The sequence below is a fragment of the Lynx rufus genome, unplaced genomic scaffold, assembly GCF_022079265.1.
Source record: "Lynx rufus isolate CCGP_SWC_20201006 ecotype Redwood Valley unplaced genomic scaffold, mLynRuf1.p SCAF_17, whole genome shotgun sequence".
Classification (NCBI taxonomy): Eukaryota; Metazoa; Chordata; class Mammalia; order Carnivora; family Felidae; genus Lynx; species Lynx rufus.
Window position 1 is genome coordinate 12106982 of NW_025814831.1, and position 14688 is coordinate 12121669.

Sequence of the window (14688 nt, forward strand, 5' to 3'; positions counted from 1 at the left end):
GTAATTAAAAAATAAATAAATAAAATAAAACACATTACTGTATTTACTTCACCACAAAAAATAAATAAATATTTGAATCCGAAAAAAAAAAAAAATGGTGGCCTGGAACCATGACCACCAGGAGACTGCAGTCCTTGTGACCAACCTCAAATTGTCCTGCCAACTCAGTTGGCTGACATCCAGCTCCAATTACCTGTAACCTTCTGCCTGAAGTCAGGTTCTGGTCCTGTCTGGATCAGCTGGTGGTACCAGATTATTTTTGTGAGCCATGACATTTCTGAGAAAGAGAGAGAAGAGAGGAGTGAGGAGGTGGAAGCTGAGTTGTGCCCAATTTTACCTGCCAAGAAGCAGGGGGCGGGCCCTAGGCCCTTTTTGGTCAGCTAGCTGCCCGCCACATATGCTATGGACCAGATTCCTGTACAAGTGTCAATAATTTTAAATGGGTCTTCACTGTTGAAGAGGAGGGTTTCAGGTAGGGGAGGTCTTAGGAGAGAAAGGGTCTCATTTTCCAAAGGACCCTAGTGTTCTTCTAATCCTATACCATGCCTGTGGCTTCCCTTTTCTCCAGGAGTGGAGAACTTCTATCCAGTGAACCTCTTAATTCTTTTTAATGTTTATTTTTGAGAGAGAGAGAGAGAGAGAGAGAGAAAACAAGTGGGGGAGGTGCAGAGAGAGAGGGAGACACAGGATCCAAAGCTGACTTCAGGCTCCAAGCTGTCAGCACAGAGCCCGATGAGGGGCTTGAACCTACGAACTGTGAGATCATGACCTGAGCCAAAGTTGGACACTCAACTGACGAACCATCGAGGTGCCCCTATCCAGTGAACTTCTACCCTGACCCTCTCTTCCCATTTGCTATGAGGTTGGAGGTCAGCATCTGAAGCTCATTTTTAACACTTCTCACATTTTTGGATAAAGGTTGGAATAAAGTGGTATGAGGGTATTTTGTTTTGCGGGACTTTTTTATTTTTGCCAAAAAAAAAAAAAGAAAAAGAAAAAGGAAGGAAAAATAATGGTAGGTGGCTTGAATTTAGATAAGGTTCAATTATGCCTTTAGGGTTAAGTATTATAACAGTGTAGGTAATAGGAAGTGGCTGTCAGAGTCTTTGCTTCAATTGGATAGGCCTATTTCCTCTGTATTTTCTCACTTTTCTATGTACTTCTTGTCCATTGCCCACACTTGTATGCTCAGTTGAAGAGAACTTTACCAGCTAAAGGAGAATCTGTTTCAGACAAGGGAATACTACAATCTCCAAACCTTCAAGGATTGGGGTAGGAGAGATGTACGGAGTGAGTGGGGGGAAAATGAAGTAATACAGACTGGAAAGAAATATCTTTTCAAGGAAGTAAAGAGGGGATCAATGACCACAAGAAAGATATAACAAATCTGAAGAAAGTTCAGAGAAAAGCAACTACAATATTCACGGAGATAAAGTCCTTCCATTGAAGGATGTCAAAAAAACTTAAATCCTACAATCACATATGAAATGTTTGGATAAAATAATAAAGGACCAAGAGACGATTTAAAACACCACAAAATTCAAAACTGCTCTTACTTTTCGAAGCTTAGAGGTGATTTGAGAACAAAAAGACAGGATGTGACTTAGAGAACTTGTTTTTCAAAGCATGGGTAGAGATTGAAAATGCAAATACCTTGGGGAGCCTGGGTGGCTCAGTCAGTTTAGCATCCTACTTGGGCTCAAGTCACAATCACGGTTGGTGGGTTTGAACCCCACATTGAGCTCTATGGTATGGACATGGAGGCCACTTCAGATCCTCTGTTGCCCCCCCTCCTGCTGATACTCCCACCCCACCAAAGTAAATCAATAAACTATAAAAAATTATAATAAACTTTAGGGGCACCTGGGTGGTTCAGTCCATTAAGCGACCAACTTGGGCTCAGGTCATGAACTCAGGTGAGTTCTTGAGTTTGAGCCCCACAGGTGGCTCTGTGCTGACAGCTCAGAGCCTGGAGCCTGCTTCAGATTCTATGTCTCCCTCTCTCCCTGCCCTTCTGATCACACTGTCTCTCTCAAAAATAAATAAATATTAAAAAAAATTTTTTTAAAGAAAAATGCAAATACTTTAAGAGGGTTTTAAATAAATTCCCAGAGGACAAATACATCAGGTATTGCTAAGCTCTACTTGGGAACTGTGACGAGTGATATACCTGGCGACCAGGGTCAAAGTGTCTGGACTTCTAGTCTGGGCTTGCCCACGTCTACTTATTAATGCTGTCTACTTACTAATGTTGCATGTGTGCCTGGGGGCAAACGACTGAGTATTGCTGAGCCTATTTCTTAGCTATAAAACGGCTATAACCTAATACCTGTCCCGACTACTTCAAAGGGTGGTTCGGTGTTCAAACGAAGCCACGTATTTAACGGTGTTTTAAGTACTATAAGATGGTGCAGAAACATAAGGTGTGGTTTTTGGGTTTTTTGTTTTTGTTTTTTCTTTGTTTTTTTGTTACTGCATCGCTGGAATTATTGCAAACTCCCAGACAAGGGGCATCTAGGAAAGGGCGATTTGGCTCATCCACGTAGCTATCGTGCGTTTTCATCAATTCTCGTCCCTCATTCACGGAGGTATTTTGTTGAGGAAAACTTTTTTTTTTTAACCTGATATAGCAAGTATCAAAGTGCTGTCTGTAAAAGTACCATGCAGCAGTAGTTAAGATAAAGTGCCAAGAAGCCACCGAAACGCCAAGACTGTCAGAAAGGAGTTTTCCGCGGAAGCGCTGTCTTCTCTTGGACGCGCAAGCAAGATGCGCGATCCGTGGATGCCGGCCACCGAATAGCAACAGGAATTGGTAGACCTGGTCGTCCAGTAACGTAGTTATTATAATTCCATTCTGATACATTTAATGATTTGTCACAATTCCCCAGGGTAAGCAGGATGCTGCAACGAGCTTCAAACTCCGAGCGTCCCGCTCTGTGCTCCGAGGCGCGGAGCGGGAATAATGCGCGCGCACTCGGCTTCGACCGCTCCCGGGGCTCGCGAACGCTCCTCCCTTGCCCGGCCCGGCCTGGCGCTCGCGCGCGCCCGCCGCCGGCCCACGTGACTCTAGGCGCGGCGACGGCGGGGGCGGTGGGGGCTCGGGCCGGCTCCGCAGCGCCGCGCAGGCGCCCCAGGGCCGCGCCGAGCCGAGCCCCTCCTGCTCCCTCTAGGAGTCAAAATGGCGGCGAGGGAAACCTGGAGCAGCCCCGGAGCCTGAGCCACTGACAGGAGCGGAGAGGGCGGCGGCGGCGGCAGGAGGAGAATGGCCGGGGGTGCTGGCGCCGGTGCGGACGGCGGTGCTGGTGGCGGCGGCGGGGGCGACGGCCGCGGTCCCAGCGGCGGCAGCAGCAGCGGCGGGAGGAGCCTCCGGGGTGAGTGTCCCTTGGTGTCTCTGAGACTGGGAGCCGAGGCTGTGCCCGGCGCAGCGCGGGGCGTCCCGGCAAGGAAGGGGCTGTGTCTAAGAGGTGGGGGCGCCGGGCTGGGGCCCAGCCGCCGCGGGAGGCGCCGCCGGCGGGGAGAGGAGAGGGCAGTCGTCCGTCTGGAGCTGAGGCGGCGGCGGCGGACTGGCCGGTCCCCGTGCGCTCCCAGGGGCGGACTGGGCTGTGCGCCGTCGTCCCGGGGACAGAGGCGCGAGGTGTGGCACTCGGGACGGAGAGAGCGACCCGAGGTGGCCGCGACGACGGCCCGACCAGCTCCGGGCTCCAAGGGGCGGGACCCGCCGCTCCCAGGACGCCGGGAAACCGCTCCCGATACTCGGGCGCGTGTTTACCCGACTGCGGGGCTGCGACCGCCCCGGGGTGGGCGTGAGAGCGGCCGGCCGGAATTGGGGAAGGAGCAGGCCTGCGGACGGCTGCCCCAGGGGGGAGAGAAGTTAGATTACCCGGGTAAGTTGCTGTTCCGGGCTCCAACTGGAATCGTGTTTTGACAGGTTGGGAGGGAGACAATACCGACTGTTTGATAAAGGAGTCTGTGCTTGGAGTACTTGAATGGCCAAAAGCGTGCATTTTCAGTGCCTTATCATTTGCACAGCTGTTCACTAGCCTTACCCCGAGGATGAGAACTTTCTCGCCGTCTTTTTGGAGAAGCTCTGAGGAGTGTTGCTTCCGCTTTGAACCATGATAGCACCTCTTTACATACCAGCACGGATAATGAGTACTCTGGATTAGGCCTGATGCACAGCAGTCTTGGTTATCTTTACCAGAGAACTGTTCCCTCTGCCAAAACATCTTACTGTAATGAGGAAATAGGCATTTTTACAGAATTACTTAGTTTTTTCCAACGGACAGAATCTTTGGTCTCTGAATAGCATCCATTTCTTTCAGGTTGCTGAAATACTTGACTTTCTTCTGGAAATGTGGAAGAAGGAGTTGAAATAGCAAGAATTATACATGTTAATGGAATCTGTGATTAAAGTTGTCCTGGAATTTTTGGAGTCAGAAAAACCTTTAGAGCTCTGGTATGACTTGTTTTAGAGCGGAGAATCTAGGCCCAGGGAGATGACTGACTTGCCGTGGGTCTTACAGTTGGCCAGGGCTTGGGGCACAACTGGGATCTGAGCCTCGCCGCGCCCCCATTTAGAGAGCTCTTTTCGCTGCACCCCTGAGCCTCTTATTCTTCATTGAGAAATGCATTCTTAACCACCAATACTAGTGCCCATGTCTAGGTCCTTGTGCAATAAAGTTGAAAGCAGAAATGAGAGAGAGTGCCTCACTCTGATCTGACATTTCATTTAGAGTTTTCATAGGCCTGTAACTATATTTTCACCCAGTTACAGGCATGGTCCATTCTTGCACGCAGTCAGTAAAACCCATAGGTCAATATTCTGTCCCACAAAGCCAAACTAGTGTTCTGTGCCCCAACACCAGCATTTAAACAAGTTCTTTATATCAGACTCTCATTTTAAGATTTAAAACACCGGTGTTGCATTTGCTAGATTATACTGCCTAGTTTCCATCTATTTTCTTGTTGAATTACAAGAGTCTTCTTTGTTGTGTGTCATGGGGTAACCTTCAGAAATGCAACCTCAAATGATTCTGATCACATTCTAGTCAGTGAAACTCAACATATCAAAGTTGTACCTTGTGTTCAATGAATTACACTGTAATTAATTGTAATTATTGAAAGTCTGCTTTGCATTTTGCATTATATTAGTTGCTATAGTAGAAAAGAAAGAAGTGTAGTATATAAACTTTGCCCTCAGGAAAGATAAGGTGTACCCTTATGACTCTAGAAGACAATCTAGTACATTCTATGAATACAGAGAATGCTGTAGGTGTTCTGGTTAGAGGGAGACGAGTGAGACTTAGGAGTCTAAAGAACTTCCTGGAACACTTGGGACTTGAGCTAGCCTGTGAGGGTTTAGATTTACAGAGATACTGGAGCAGTTACTCTGTGAGAGAAAAGCGAGAATATGATGTGGAGATTAGCTTTGGGGGAGGGGAATAGAGGGAAACTAGGATGAGCTGACAACTGAATTTGGGAGGCTAAAAGGAAAAAAAACCACGCAGTTGGAAGGATATCTGTAGAAGGGTTTGAGTACTAGTTTGAGGAGATTTGGATTTTTATCCTCTTGGGCAAGATATGGGGAGCCTTTGAAAGGTTGGAAGCCCCATATTAATGCGATAAACCAGCAAGATGGACCTGCCTGTGATCTACAGGTTGAGCTTGAATGAGGACAGAATGGAATGAGCCAGCAATGACAGTAGCTGTTGCAGTTACCTAAATATGAAGAGATGAGACCCCAGACTAGGGTAGAGTCAATAGGAAGGATGTGTGGCAGGTGTTTTTGTTTTTATTGTGGTAAAATATACATAAACATAAAATTTGACATTTTAACCGGTTTTAAGTATACAGTTCTGTGGCATTCAGTACATCCACATTGTTGTGGAGCCATCACCACCATCCATCTCCAGAACCTTTTCATCATCCCCTACTGAAACCTTTTACCTATTAAACACTAACTCCTATTTCATTTCCCTTTACTCCCAACCCCCTGGCAACCATCATTCTACTTTTTGTCTCTATGAATTTGATTACGCTATGTACCTCATTTTAGTGGAATCCTATAAAATTTGTCCTTTTGTGACTGGCTTATTTCATTTACATTTTTTTTTAATTTTTTTTTTTTTAACGTTTATTTATTTTTGAGACAGAGAGAGAGACAGAGCATGAATGAGGGAGGGTCAGAGAGAGGGAGACACAGAATCTGAAACAGGCTCCAGGCTCTGAGCTGTCAGCACAGAGCCCAACACGGGGCTCAAACCCACGAACTGCGAGATCGTGACCTGAGCCAAAGTCGGACGCTTAACCAACTGAGCCACCCAGGCGCCCCTCATTTAGCATGTTTTTAAGATTCATTCATGTTGGAGAATTTTTCAGAATTTCCTTCCTTTTTAAGGCTGAATACTATTTCATTGTATGTATGTACAGTATCTGTTTGAGTCCACGCTTTCATTTCTTTGAGGTATAACCCAGAAAATTTCACATTCCCACCAGCAGTGCACAAGGGCTCCAATTTCTCCAATTCTCACCAACACTTGTTGTTTTCTGTTATTTTGATACTAGTCATCCTAATGGGTATGAAGTGATTTGTCATTTTAGGCTTTTTAATTATTATTATTTTTATTTATTTATTTATTTTTAAGTAATCTCTACACCCATCATGGGGCTTGAACTCACAACTCGGAGACCCAGAGTCACATGCTCTACTAACTGAGCCAGTGTGGTGCCCCTATTGTGGTTTTGATTCCTATTTCTCTAATAATGATTTCTTCTTGTGCTTCTCAGTCTTTTGTATATCTTCTTTGGAGAAACATCTAGTAAATTCTTTTACCATTTTTTAATCTAGTTGTTTGCTTTTTTGTTGTTGAGTTGTAGGAGTTCTTTATATATTCCAGATACCAATTCCTCATCAGACATATGATTTGAAAATATCATCTGCTATTCCGTGGATTACCTTTTCACTCTGTTGAATGTTCTTTGATGTTCAAAAGTTAAACATTTTTTTTTAATTTTTTTTTTCGACGTTTATTTATTTTTTTGGGACAGAGAGAGACAGAGCATGAACGGGGGAGGGGCAGAGAGAGAGGGAGACACAGAATCGGAAACAGGCTCCAGGCTCTGAGCCATCCGCCCAGAGCCTGACGCGGGGCTCGAACTCACGGACCGCGAGATCGTGACCTGGCTGAAGTTGGACGCTTAACCGATTGCGCCACCCAGGCGCCCCAGTTAAAAAATTTTTAACGTTTTATTTGTTTTTGAGAGAGCAAGAGAGCATGAGAGGGGGAGGGGCAGAGAGCAAGGGAGACACAATCTGAAGCAGGCTCCAGGCTGTCAGCACAGAGCCTGACGCTGGGCTCAAACCCACAAACTGTGAGATCATGACCTGAGCCAAAGTTGGACGCTTAACCTACTGAGCCACCCAGGTGCCCCGACGCACAAAAGTTTTTAATTTTGATGAAGCCCAGTTTATATATTTTTTCTTTGTTGCTTATGCTTTTGGCCTTATATGCAAGAAATCATTGTCAGATCCAAAGTTATGAAGCTTTCCCCCTGGAAAAGTCATACATTTAGATCTTTGCATGTGGGTATCCAGTTTTTCTCAGCATCATTTGTTGAAAAGACTGTCTTTTTTTCCACTGAATGATTTTGGCACCCTTACTGAAAATGACTTGATTATACTGTGCTTGGCTTTATTTCTGAACTCTCTATTCTGTTGGTCTGTGAGTCTGTCTGTATGCCAATACCACATTGTTTTGATTACCGTAGCTTTATAGTAATTTTGAAATCAGGAAGTGTGAGACCTCCAACATTGTTCTAATTCAAGATTGTTTTGGCTGTTTGTGGTCCCTTGAGATTCCATATGAATTCTAGGATGGGTTTTTTTATTTCTCCAAAATTAAAAAAAAATATGCCATTGAGATTTTTTTGATAGGGACTGCACTGAATCTATAGATTGGAGCAATATTGACATATTGATATTAAATCTTACAGTCCGTAAACTCCAGATGTCTTTCAATTTATATGTATCTTTAATTTCTTCCCACAACACTTTGTAGTTTTAAGTGTAAAACTTTTAAGTGTAAAAGTCTTTCATCTCCTTGGTTAAGGTTATTCCTTAGTATTTAATTCTTTTTGAAACTATCATAAATAGGATTGATATTTTAATTTCCTCTTTGGATTGTTCATTATTGATGTTTAGAACACAGCTCATTTTTGTATGTTAAGCTTTGCATCCTGCAGCTGTATTGAAAGCATTCATTAGTTCTAACAGGCTTGTGTGTGTGTGTGTGTAATCTAGTTTTCTACACGTAAGATAGTGTCTTCGACAAAGATAATTTTATTTCTTCCAATTTGAATGCCTATTATTTCTTTTTCTTGCCTAATTGTTCTGGCTAGGACTTCCAGCACTATGTATATTGAATAGAAGTGGTGAAAATGTACATCCTTGTCCTGATCTTAGAGAAAAAATGTTCAGTGTTTGACCATTGAGTATGATGTTAGCTGTGGGTTTTCCTTTATTATGACCTTTATTATGTTGAAATGGTTTCCTTATGTTCCTGGTTTCCTAGAGTGTTTTAGCAGGTACGTTTTAATGAAAAAAAGATTCAGTTATAGGTGCTGAGAGCATCTCTAGCCTGGTGAAAGGGAAAATTCTGCTGTCATTGGCAAAGTAACATATTAATGCCCAGTTGGTGTTTTAGGCATTGTCTCTCTACATTTGCAGTCATGTTTTGGCTTAATTCAGTAGGGAAAAGTGACACTAATCAAATAATCATACAAATATATTCCTGAATATAACTATAGTATAATTTTGCTCACAGCTGTATTCCCAGCATCTAGCATAGTGCCAGGACATAGGTGCTCATTGAAGTTATTAATTGATATAAGCAGAAGACTTAAAATTTAACCACATAAGCTAAAAACTATATGCTTATAATTTTTAATGACAAAGTATTTTTATTTTATTTATCTTATCTTATCTTATCTTATCTTATCTTATCTTACTTTACTTTACTTTACTTTATTTTATTTTATTTTATTTTATTTTATTTTATTTTATTTTATTTTAAGCCATCTTCCCTGAACCCAGTCTTGGTACAATGGTAACAAAACAAAATCAGACTTCTCTGCTAGGAAAAGAAATAGGCAAGTGACTTTTTCTAAAACAAGTGTCTTTAAGAGTGAGGCCAGGGGTGCCTGGTTGGCTCAGTTGGTTAAGCGTTCGACTTCAGCTCAGGTCATGATCTCATGGTCTGTGAGTTCGAGCCCTGAGTCGGGCTCTATGCTGACAGCTCAGAGCCTGGAGCCTGCTTTGGATTCTGTGTCTCCCTCTTTCTGCCCCTCCCCTGCTCACACCTTTGCCTCTCTCTCTCTTTCTCTCAAAAGTACATGAACATTAAAAAAAAAAAAAAAAAGGCAACATTTTTCTTTTTAAGTTGATGATAGCAGAAATTGCTTATCAGAATCCAAAGTTTCAAAGGGATGCATAACTTAGAAGAAACTTTTCAGGTGCGTGTTGACTCCAGATTTATAATGAAATTCAAATATTCGGGGGCGCCTGGGTGGCTCAGTCGGTTAAGCGTCCGACTTCAGCTCAGGTCACGATCTCGCGGTCCGTGAGTTCGAGCCCCGCATCGGGCTCTGGGCTAATGGCTCAGAGCCTGGAGCCTGCTTCCGATTCTGTATCTCCCTCTTTCTCTGCCCCTCCCCCATTCATGCTCTGTCTCTCTCTGTCCCAAAAATAAATAAACATTAAAAAAAAAAAATTTATTAAAAAAAAAATTAAAAAAACACAAATATTCAGTACCTAGTTTATTTGCAAAACAAGTTCAAAATTCTTTTAATGCAAGCTTCAGTGGTTTTTAGTATCCTTTATTTTTTAATTTTTAAAAATTAATTTAAATTTTAAAATTTGACAGTTTTGGGGCACCTGGGTGGCTCAGTAGGTTAAGTGTCCTACTTTGGCTCAGGTCATGATCTCGCGGTTTGTGAATTTGAGCCCCACGTTGGACTCTGTGCTGACAGCTCAGAGCCTGGAGCCTGCTTTGGATTCTGTGTCTCCCTCTCTCTCTGACCCTCCCCCACTTGTGCTCTTTCTCTGTCTTTCAAAAATGAATAAACATTAAAATAATTTTTTATAAAAGATTTTATAATTTTTTATAAAAAAATTATGAAAAAATATTTCTTAATATAGAAATTTCAAAAATATATAATGTACTAAGTTATGTAAATTGATACTGAATATGTGTAGTGAACCTTATGTTAAGGTTGGAATAAATAGGAATCCCTTTAATGCAGAACATAGAGCATCCTTTACATCACAGGATTCAAAAAAGTCTTTTGAGCATTGTTGGAGTTTTTAGATATAGTTGTTATGTAAAAGAACATTGGACTAGGAATCAAACCTCCAGTCCGATTCTGACTACTGTTTATAGGTTTGTGATCTTAAGCAAGCCCTTTAACCTGTCTGAGGCTTCGTTTTCCTCAAGAGTCTGTGTGTGTGTGTATACACTCACACACGTGCACACATGTACGTCACAGTGTTTTACAAAGCAGCTTTGCCACCTTATGTTTGCTCTTCAGTTGTTTCCCTCCCTGTTACTAGTCTGAACTATTTATTGAACATCTACCAACCAAGTCTCTGCCATTTGTTTTCCCACTGTCCCCCTAATTCTCTATTCTCTATATTGCTACCACACTTATGTTTCTAAAAAACCCAATTGGGGCATGTTACTTCCCTACTTAAAAAACCTGTGTTAACCTCCCATTGCTTATAGGATAAAGTCCAAACTCACAGAGTTTGTGGACTGTGTCCAACCTTCCGTTTCCCATCACTCCAGCCTTACCAAGCTGTTTCTTGTTCCTGTGCTTCTGTATCTCATGTGTTTATCCCAGTGCTTGGAGTTCTTTTTCTTTGTCATCCAGGAAACTCTGAGAAGGTGATTCATCATCCACTGCAGGGGTAGATTTTGATTACTCCAAGCCAGGTCATTTCCCTGTAAACTGTTGATTGAAAGGAAGGAGACATTCTTTTTCTGGGGGACAGGACTTTTTCTCCTGTTGTGTATGAACAAGAGAACATGTGACTCCAGTTGCCACTGGCAGCTGTCTTACAACCCCAAGGGATGATGAAGCGTGCCTGGAAGATGATAGAGCAGAGAGAATGAATGTAGGTCCAAGATAACATAATTTTAGACACATACTGTACTGGGGGTCTCGGCCTTTCCCTGCCATGGGACTTCTCCACCTAACAGATTAATTCCTTATTGTTGAAGCCATTTCTTTGGAGTTATTTGCCATCAAAACTCTCTTGATTGATACAGTTGTGTTTATTCTTCAAGACCCAGTTCAAATATGACCTTAACCAGTAGTCATAACACTCATTCCCTGAGTACTTTGGCCCACTCTTCCAGCCCTGTTGCAACTGTACTGCAATCATTTGCTTGTATGTCTGACTCCTTCACGTAACTCTGTGTACTTTGAGCCTTGGCTTACAGGATGCAGCACAGTGTCTGCTACGTTATAGATATTCGGCAATGCATTGTCAGGATGAAAAAGGGTTTTGTAAACAATTTTTAAATAAACATGAGGTATGTTATTATCTTTAAAGTGAAATGGAGAAATCAATTAGACTAGACATGCAAAATGTTCTTTGCTTGCCTTTAATTATTTTCTGAAAATGTTCACTTAAATAAAAAATTTGACAGCCTCTCTGGCCACAGTGCCTTGAATTTTATGAAAAATCTAACTTAAAGTAGGAGTCCTGGAAGGAGCAATAATGAATTGTGTTTTTACCCTGCAACTTCCTTCCTTCCTTCCTTCCCTCCTTCCTTCCTTCCTTCCTTCCTTCCTTCCTTCCTTCCTTCTTTAGGAGGAGACTTGAATGCCAGAACTAACTTCAAGCATAATATGTGTATTTGTTCCCTATATTTTGAAATTATATTCAGGTCTGTTTTTTCTGGGATTTATTTGTGAATTGTTCTTTAGAGAAAAATTCCATAATATACCTCATAAGAAGACCTAATTATTCTTGCCTTCAGACTTTCCAAAAATATTTCTTGCTTGCTTGAGTATACACAGAACTTTTCTGGTAAGAAGAAAAAAAAAAAAAAGCTTTGTGGCAGAACTAGATGAGTTATAGCAAATTTTAGTAATGTCTTATGACAGAGAAATTTCATTATAACCTTAATTACAGAGTCATAGTTCTGTCACATGCTTCAACAATAAAGTCTGACAGAAGAGGAAGGGTGGAAAAGGAGAGTTAAAATTCCTGATTTGGTATACTTCACCATTTGTTGGCTTGAGTCAAATAAATGATAGTTCAACATAGTAAATTGTAGTCACAGTAGCCCTCCTCCCTTATCCATGGGGGGGAATATGTTCCCAGACTCTTAGTGGATTCCTGAAAGTGCAGATAGTACTGAACCCTATATATACTAAGATCTTTCCTATATGTACATACCTGGGATGAAGTTTAATTTATAGATTAGGTGCACTAAGAGATTAACAACAATAATAACAAAATAGAAGAATTGTAACAATATACTGTACTAAAAGTTATGTGAATGTGGTTTCTCCCTCTCTCAAAATATCTTACTGTCCTGTAAAGTACTTACTGTTATACTGCCTATGTGATGAGGTCAAGTGAAGTCAGTGACCATAGGCGCTGTAACACAGCATTAGGCTGCTGTTGACCTTCTGACTGACAATACGCTACAGAAAGTGAACCCATGGATAAGGGAGACTACTATAACTATGCTTAAAAATTGTCTCTAATAATTGAATATCTCTTTTAATTATTCTTTTATTGGTTTTGATTTTCTTATTTAGAATGGTGATCTACAAAATACCTGTAGTGACTGTTCCTAGGTTGTTCATGACTCCTTAGAGATTATCCTTTTAAAATCATTTAAATAGCTAAAGGATAACAAATTTCAGACCATGTGAAATATACATTTTTTTAAATGTTTATTTATTTCTGAGAGAGAGAGGGTGAGAAAGACAGAGTGTGAGTGGGGGAGGGGCCGAGAGACGGTGAAGAAGACACAGAATCTGAAGCAGGCTCCAGGCTCTGAGCTGTCAGCCCAGAGCCCAACACAGAGCTTGAACTCGGGAACAGAGAGATCATGACCTAGGCCAAAGTCAGACGCTCAACCAACTGAGCCACCCAGGCTCCCCAAGATGTACATTTATAAAGTGGTTATTTTATTTAAGAAGTATTTTTCATAACTAGAAATGTTAAGAGAACACTAAGAATATAATAAATTTGGGGTGCCTGGGTGGCAGAGTCGGTTAAGTGGCTGACTCTTGATCTCTGCTCAGATCATGATCTCACAGTTTGTGAGTTTGAGCCCCACATCAGGCTCTGCCCTGGGATTCTGTCTCTCCTTCTCTCTGCCCCTTCCCCACTTGTGTTCTCTCTCTCTCTCTCTCTCTCTCTCTCCCCCACAATAAACTTAAAAAAAAAATTTATATAATTTTAATTTTATTATCAAAAACTCAGATACCTCCCATCCTAAAATTAAGCTGTGACTCTCTGTGGTAGAGCCAGAGTTGTAAGAGCCAGGCTCATCTCTCTGCATTCTTTCCCTTAATTTCTAATTTTAAAAATTCTAATGGTTACACTTAAAAGGATGTTGTATAGATTAGTGGAATGTGATGTACTTTTATATTCTTTTAAGAATGCATTTTTAATAGGAAATAAAAGTATCAGCAGGGGACTGACAGCTGCTTTGAATTACAATAGGTTATATTAGAAAAAACTCACATGGGCTTAATAAGATTTTCCTAAGCAAAACTCTAACAAGTAATCTCTATTTTTGGTAATGCAATGGAATTTTATAGAAAAATGGCATTTTAAAAGATATCTTCATGGTAGCTACACTTATCATGGTGAACATTGGGTAATGAATGTGTAGAAATGTTGACTCACTATGTTGTGCACCTGAAATTTATATTACATTGTATGTCAACCATACAAAAAAAGATACCTCCATTTAACATAAATAAAGATGTTTTCTGACTTGACTTTTTTGGTTGGATTGGGGAAATACTGTTTTTATTTACTTATTTTAAAGTTTGTTGGGGTGCCTGGGTGGCTCAGTTGGTTGAGCATCTGACTTCAGCTCAGGTCATGATCTCACACATTGTGGGTTCGAGCCCTGCATTGGCTCTCTATGTCAGCAAGAGCCTGCTTCAGATCCTCTGTCTCCCTCTCTCTCTGCCCCTCCCCCTCTCTCAAAAATAAATAAACATGAAAAAAATTAATAAAGTTTGTTTTGAGAGAGAGAGAGAGCATGCATGTGCGCACACACATACACACACACAGGGTAGTGGGGAGGAGGGGCAGAGAGAGAGAGATAGAGAGAGAATCCCAAACAGGCTCCATGTTGTCAGTGCAGAACCCAACACAGGGCTTGATCTCATGAACCATGAGATCATGACCTGAGCTGAAACCAAGAGTTGGACACTTAACTGACTGAGCCATCCAAGCGCCCTGGGAAATACTATTTTTAATATATGATCTTAAGCTACTAACTACACAGGTCGATACTCTATTATTTATAATTTGAATTTTCAGAAGTTCTGAAAACCATTTCTTAGGGAGACTCCTTTGATGGCAAACAGCGATATGACATGGATTCATTTCATGACAAAACCTGATCTAAACTAACATAGCTTAGTTTA

The 14688-nt window shown here is 41.6% G+C and overlaps 2 protein-coding genes across 5 annotated transcripts in view; one reads left to right on the plus strand and one right to left on the minus strand.

Annotated features, from left to right (window-relative positions):
• Positions 1-10972, minus strand: part of LOC124512555 (cytochrome c oxidase subunit 8C, mitochondrial) — a 28302-nt gene extending 17330 nt beyond the window's left edge. For 2 of the 3 annotated variants that reach the window (XM_047080182.1, XM_047080181.1), the window contains exons 1-2: positions 2661-2949; positions 194-277 (exon numbers count right to left, since the gene is read on the minus strand). In XM_047080182.1, coding sequence (XP_046936138.1) covers positions 194-275 — 82 coding nt within the window. In that variant the 5' untranslated portion in view covers positions 276-277; positions 2661-2949. Of the gene's footprint in view, positions 1-193; positions 278-2660; positions 2950-10847 lie in introns of those variants that run through there. The other variant, XM_047080183.1, reaches the window with a different exon arrangement.
• BTBD7 (BTB domain containing 7) overlaps positions 3675-14688 on the plus strand; it is an 87723-nt gene continuing 76709 nt past the window's right edge. The window contains exon 1 of one of the 2 annotated variants that reach the window (XM_047080180.1): positions 3675-3884. The gene's annotated coding sequence lies outside the window, so the exon portion shown is untranslated. The remainder of the gene's footprint in view (positions 3885-14688) is intronic. The other variant, XM_047080179.1, reaches the window with a different exon arrangement.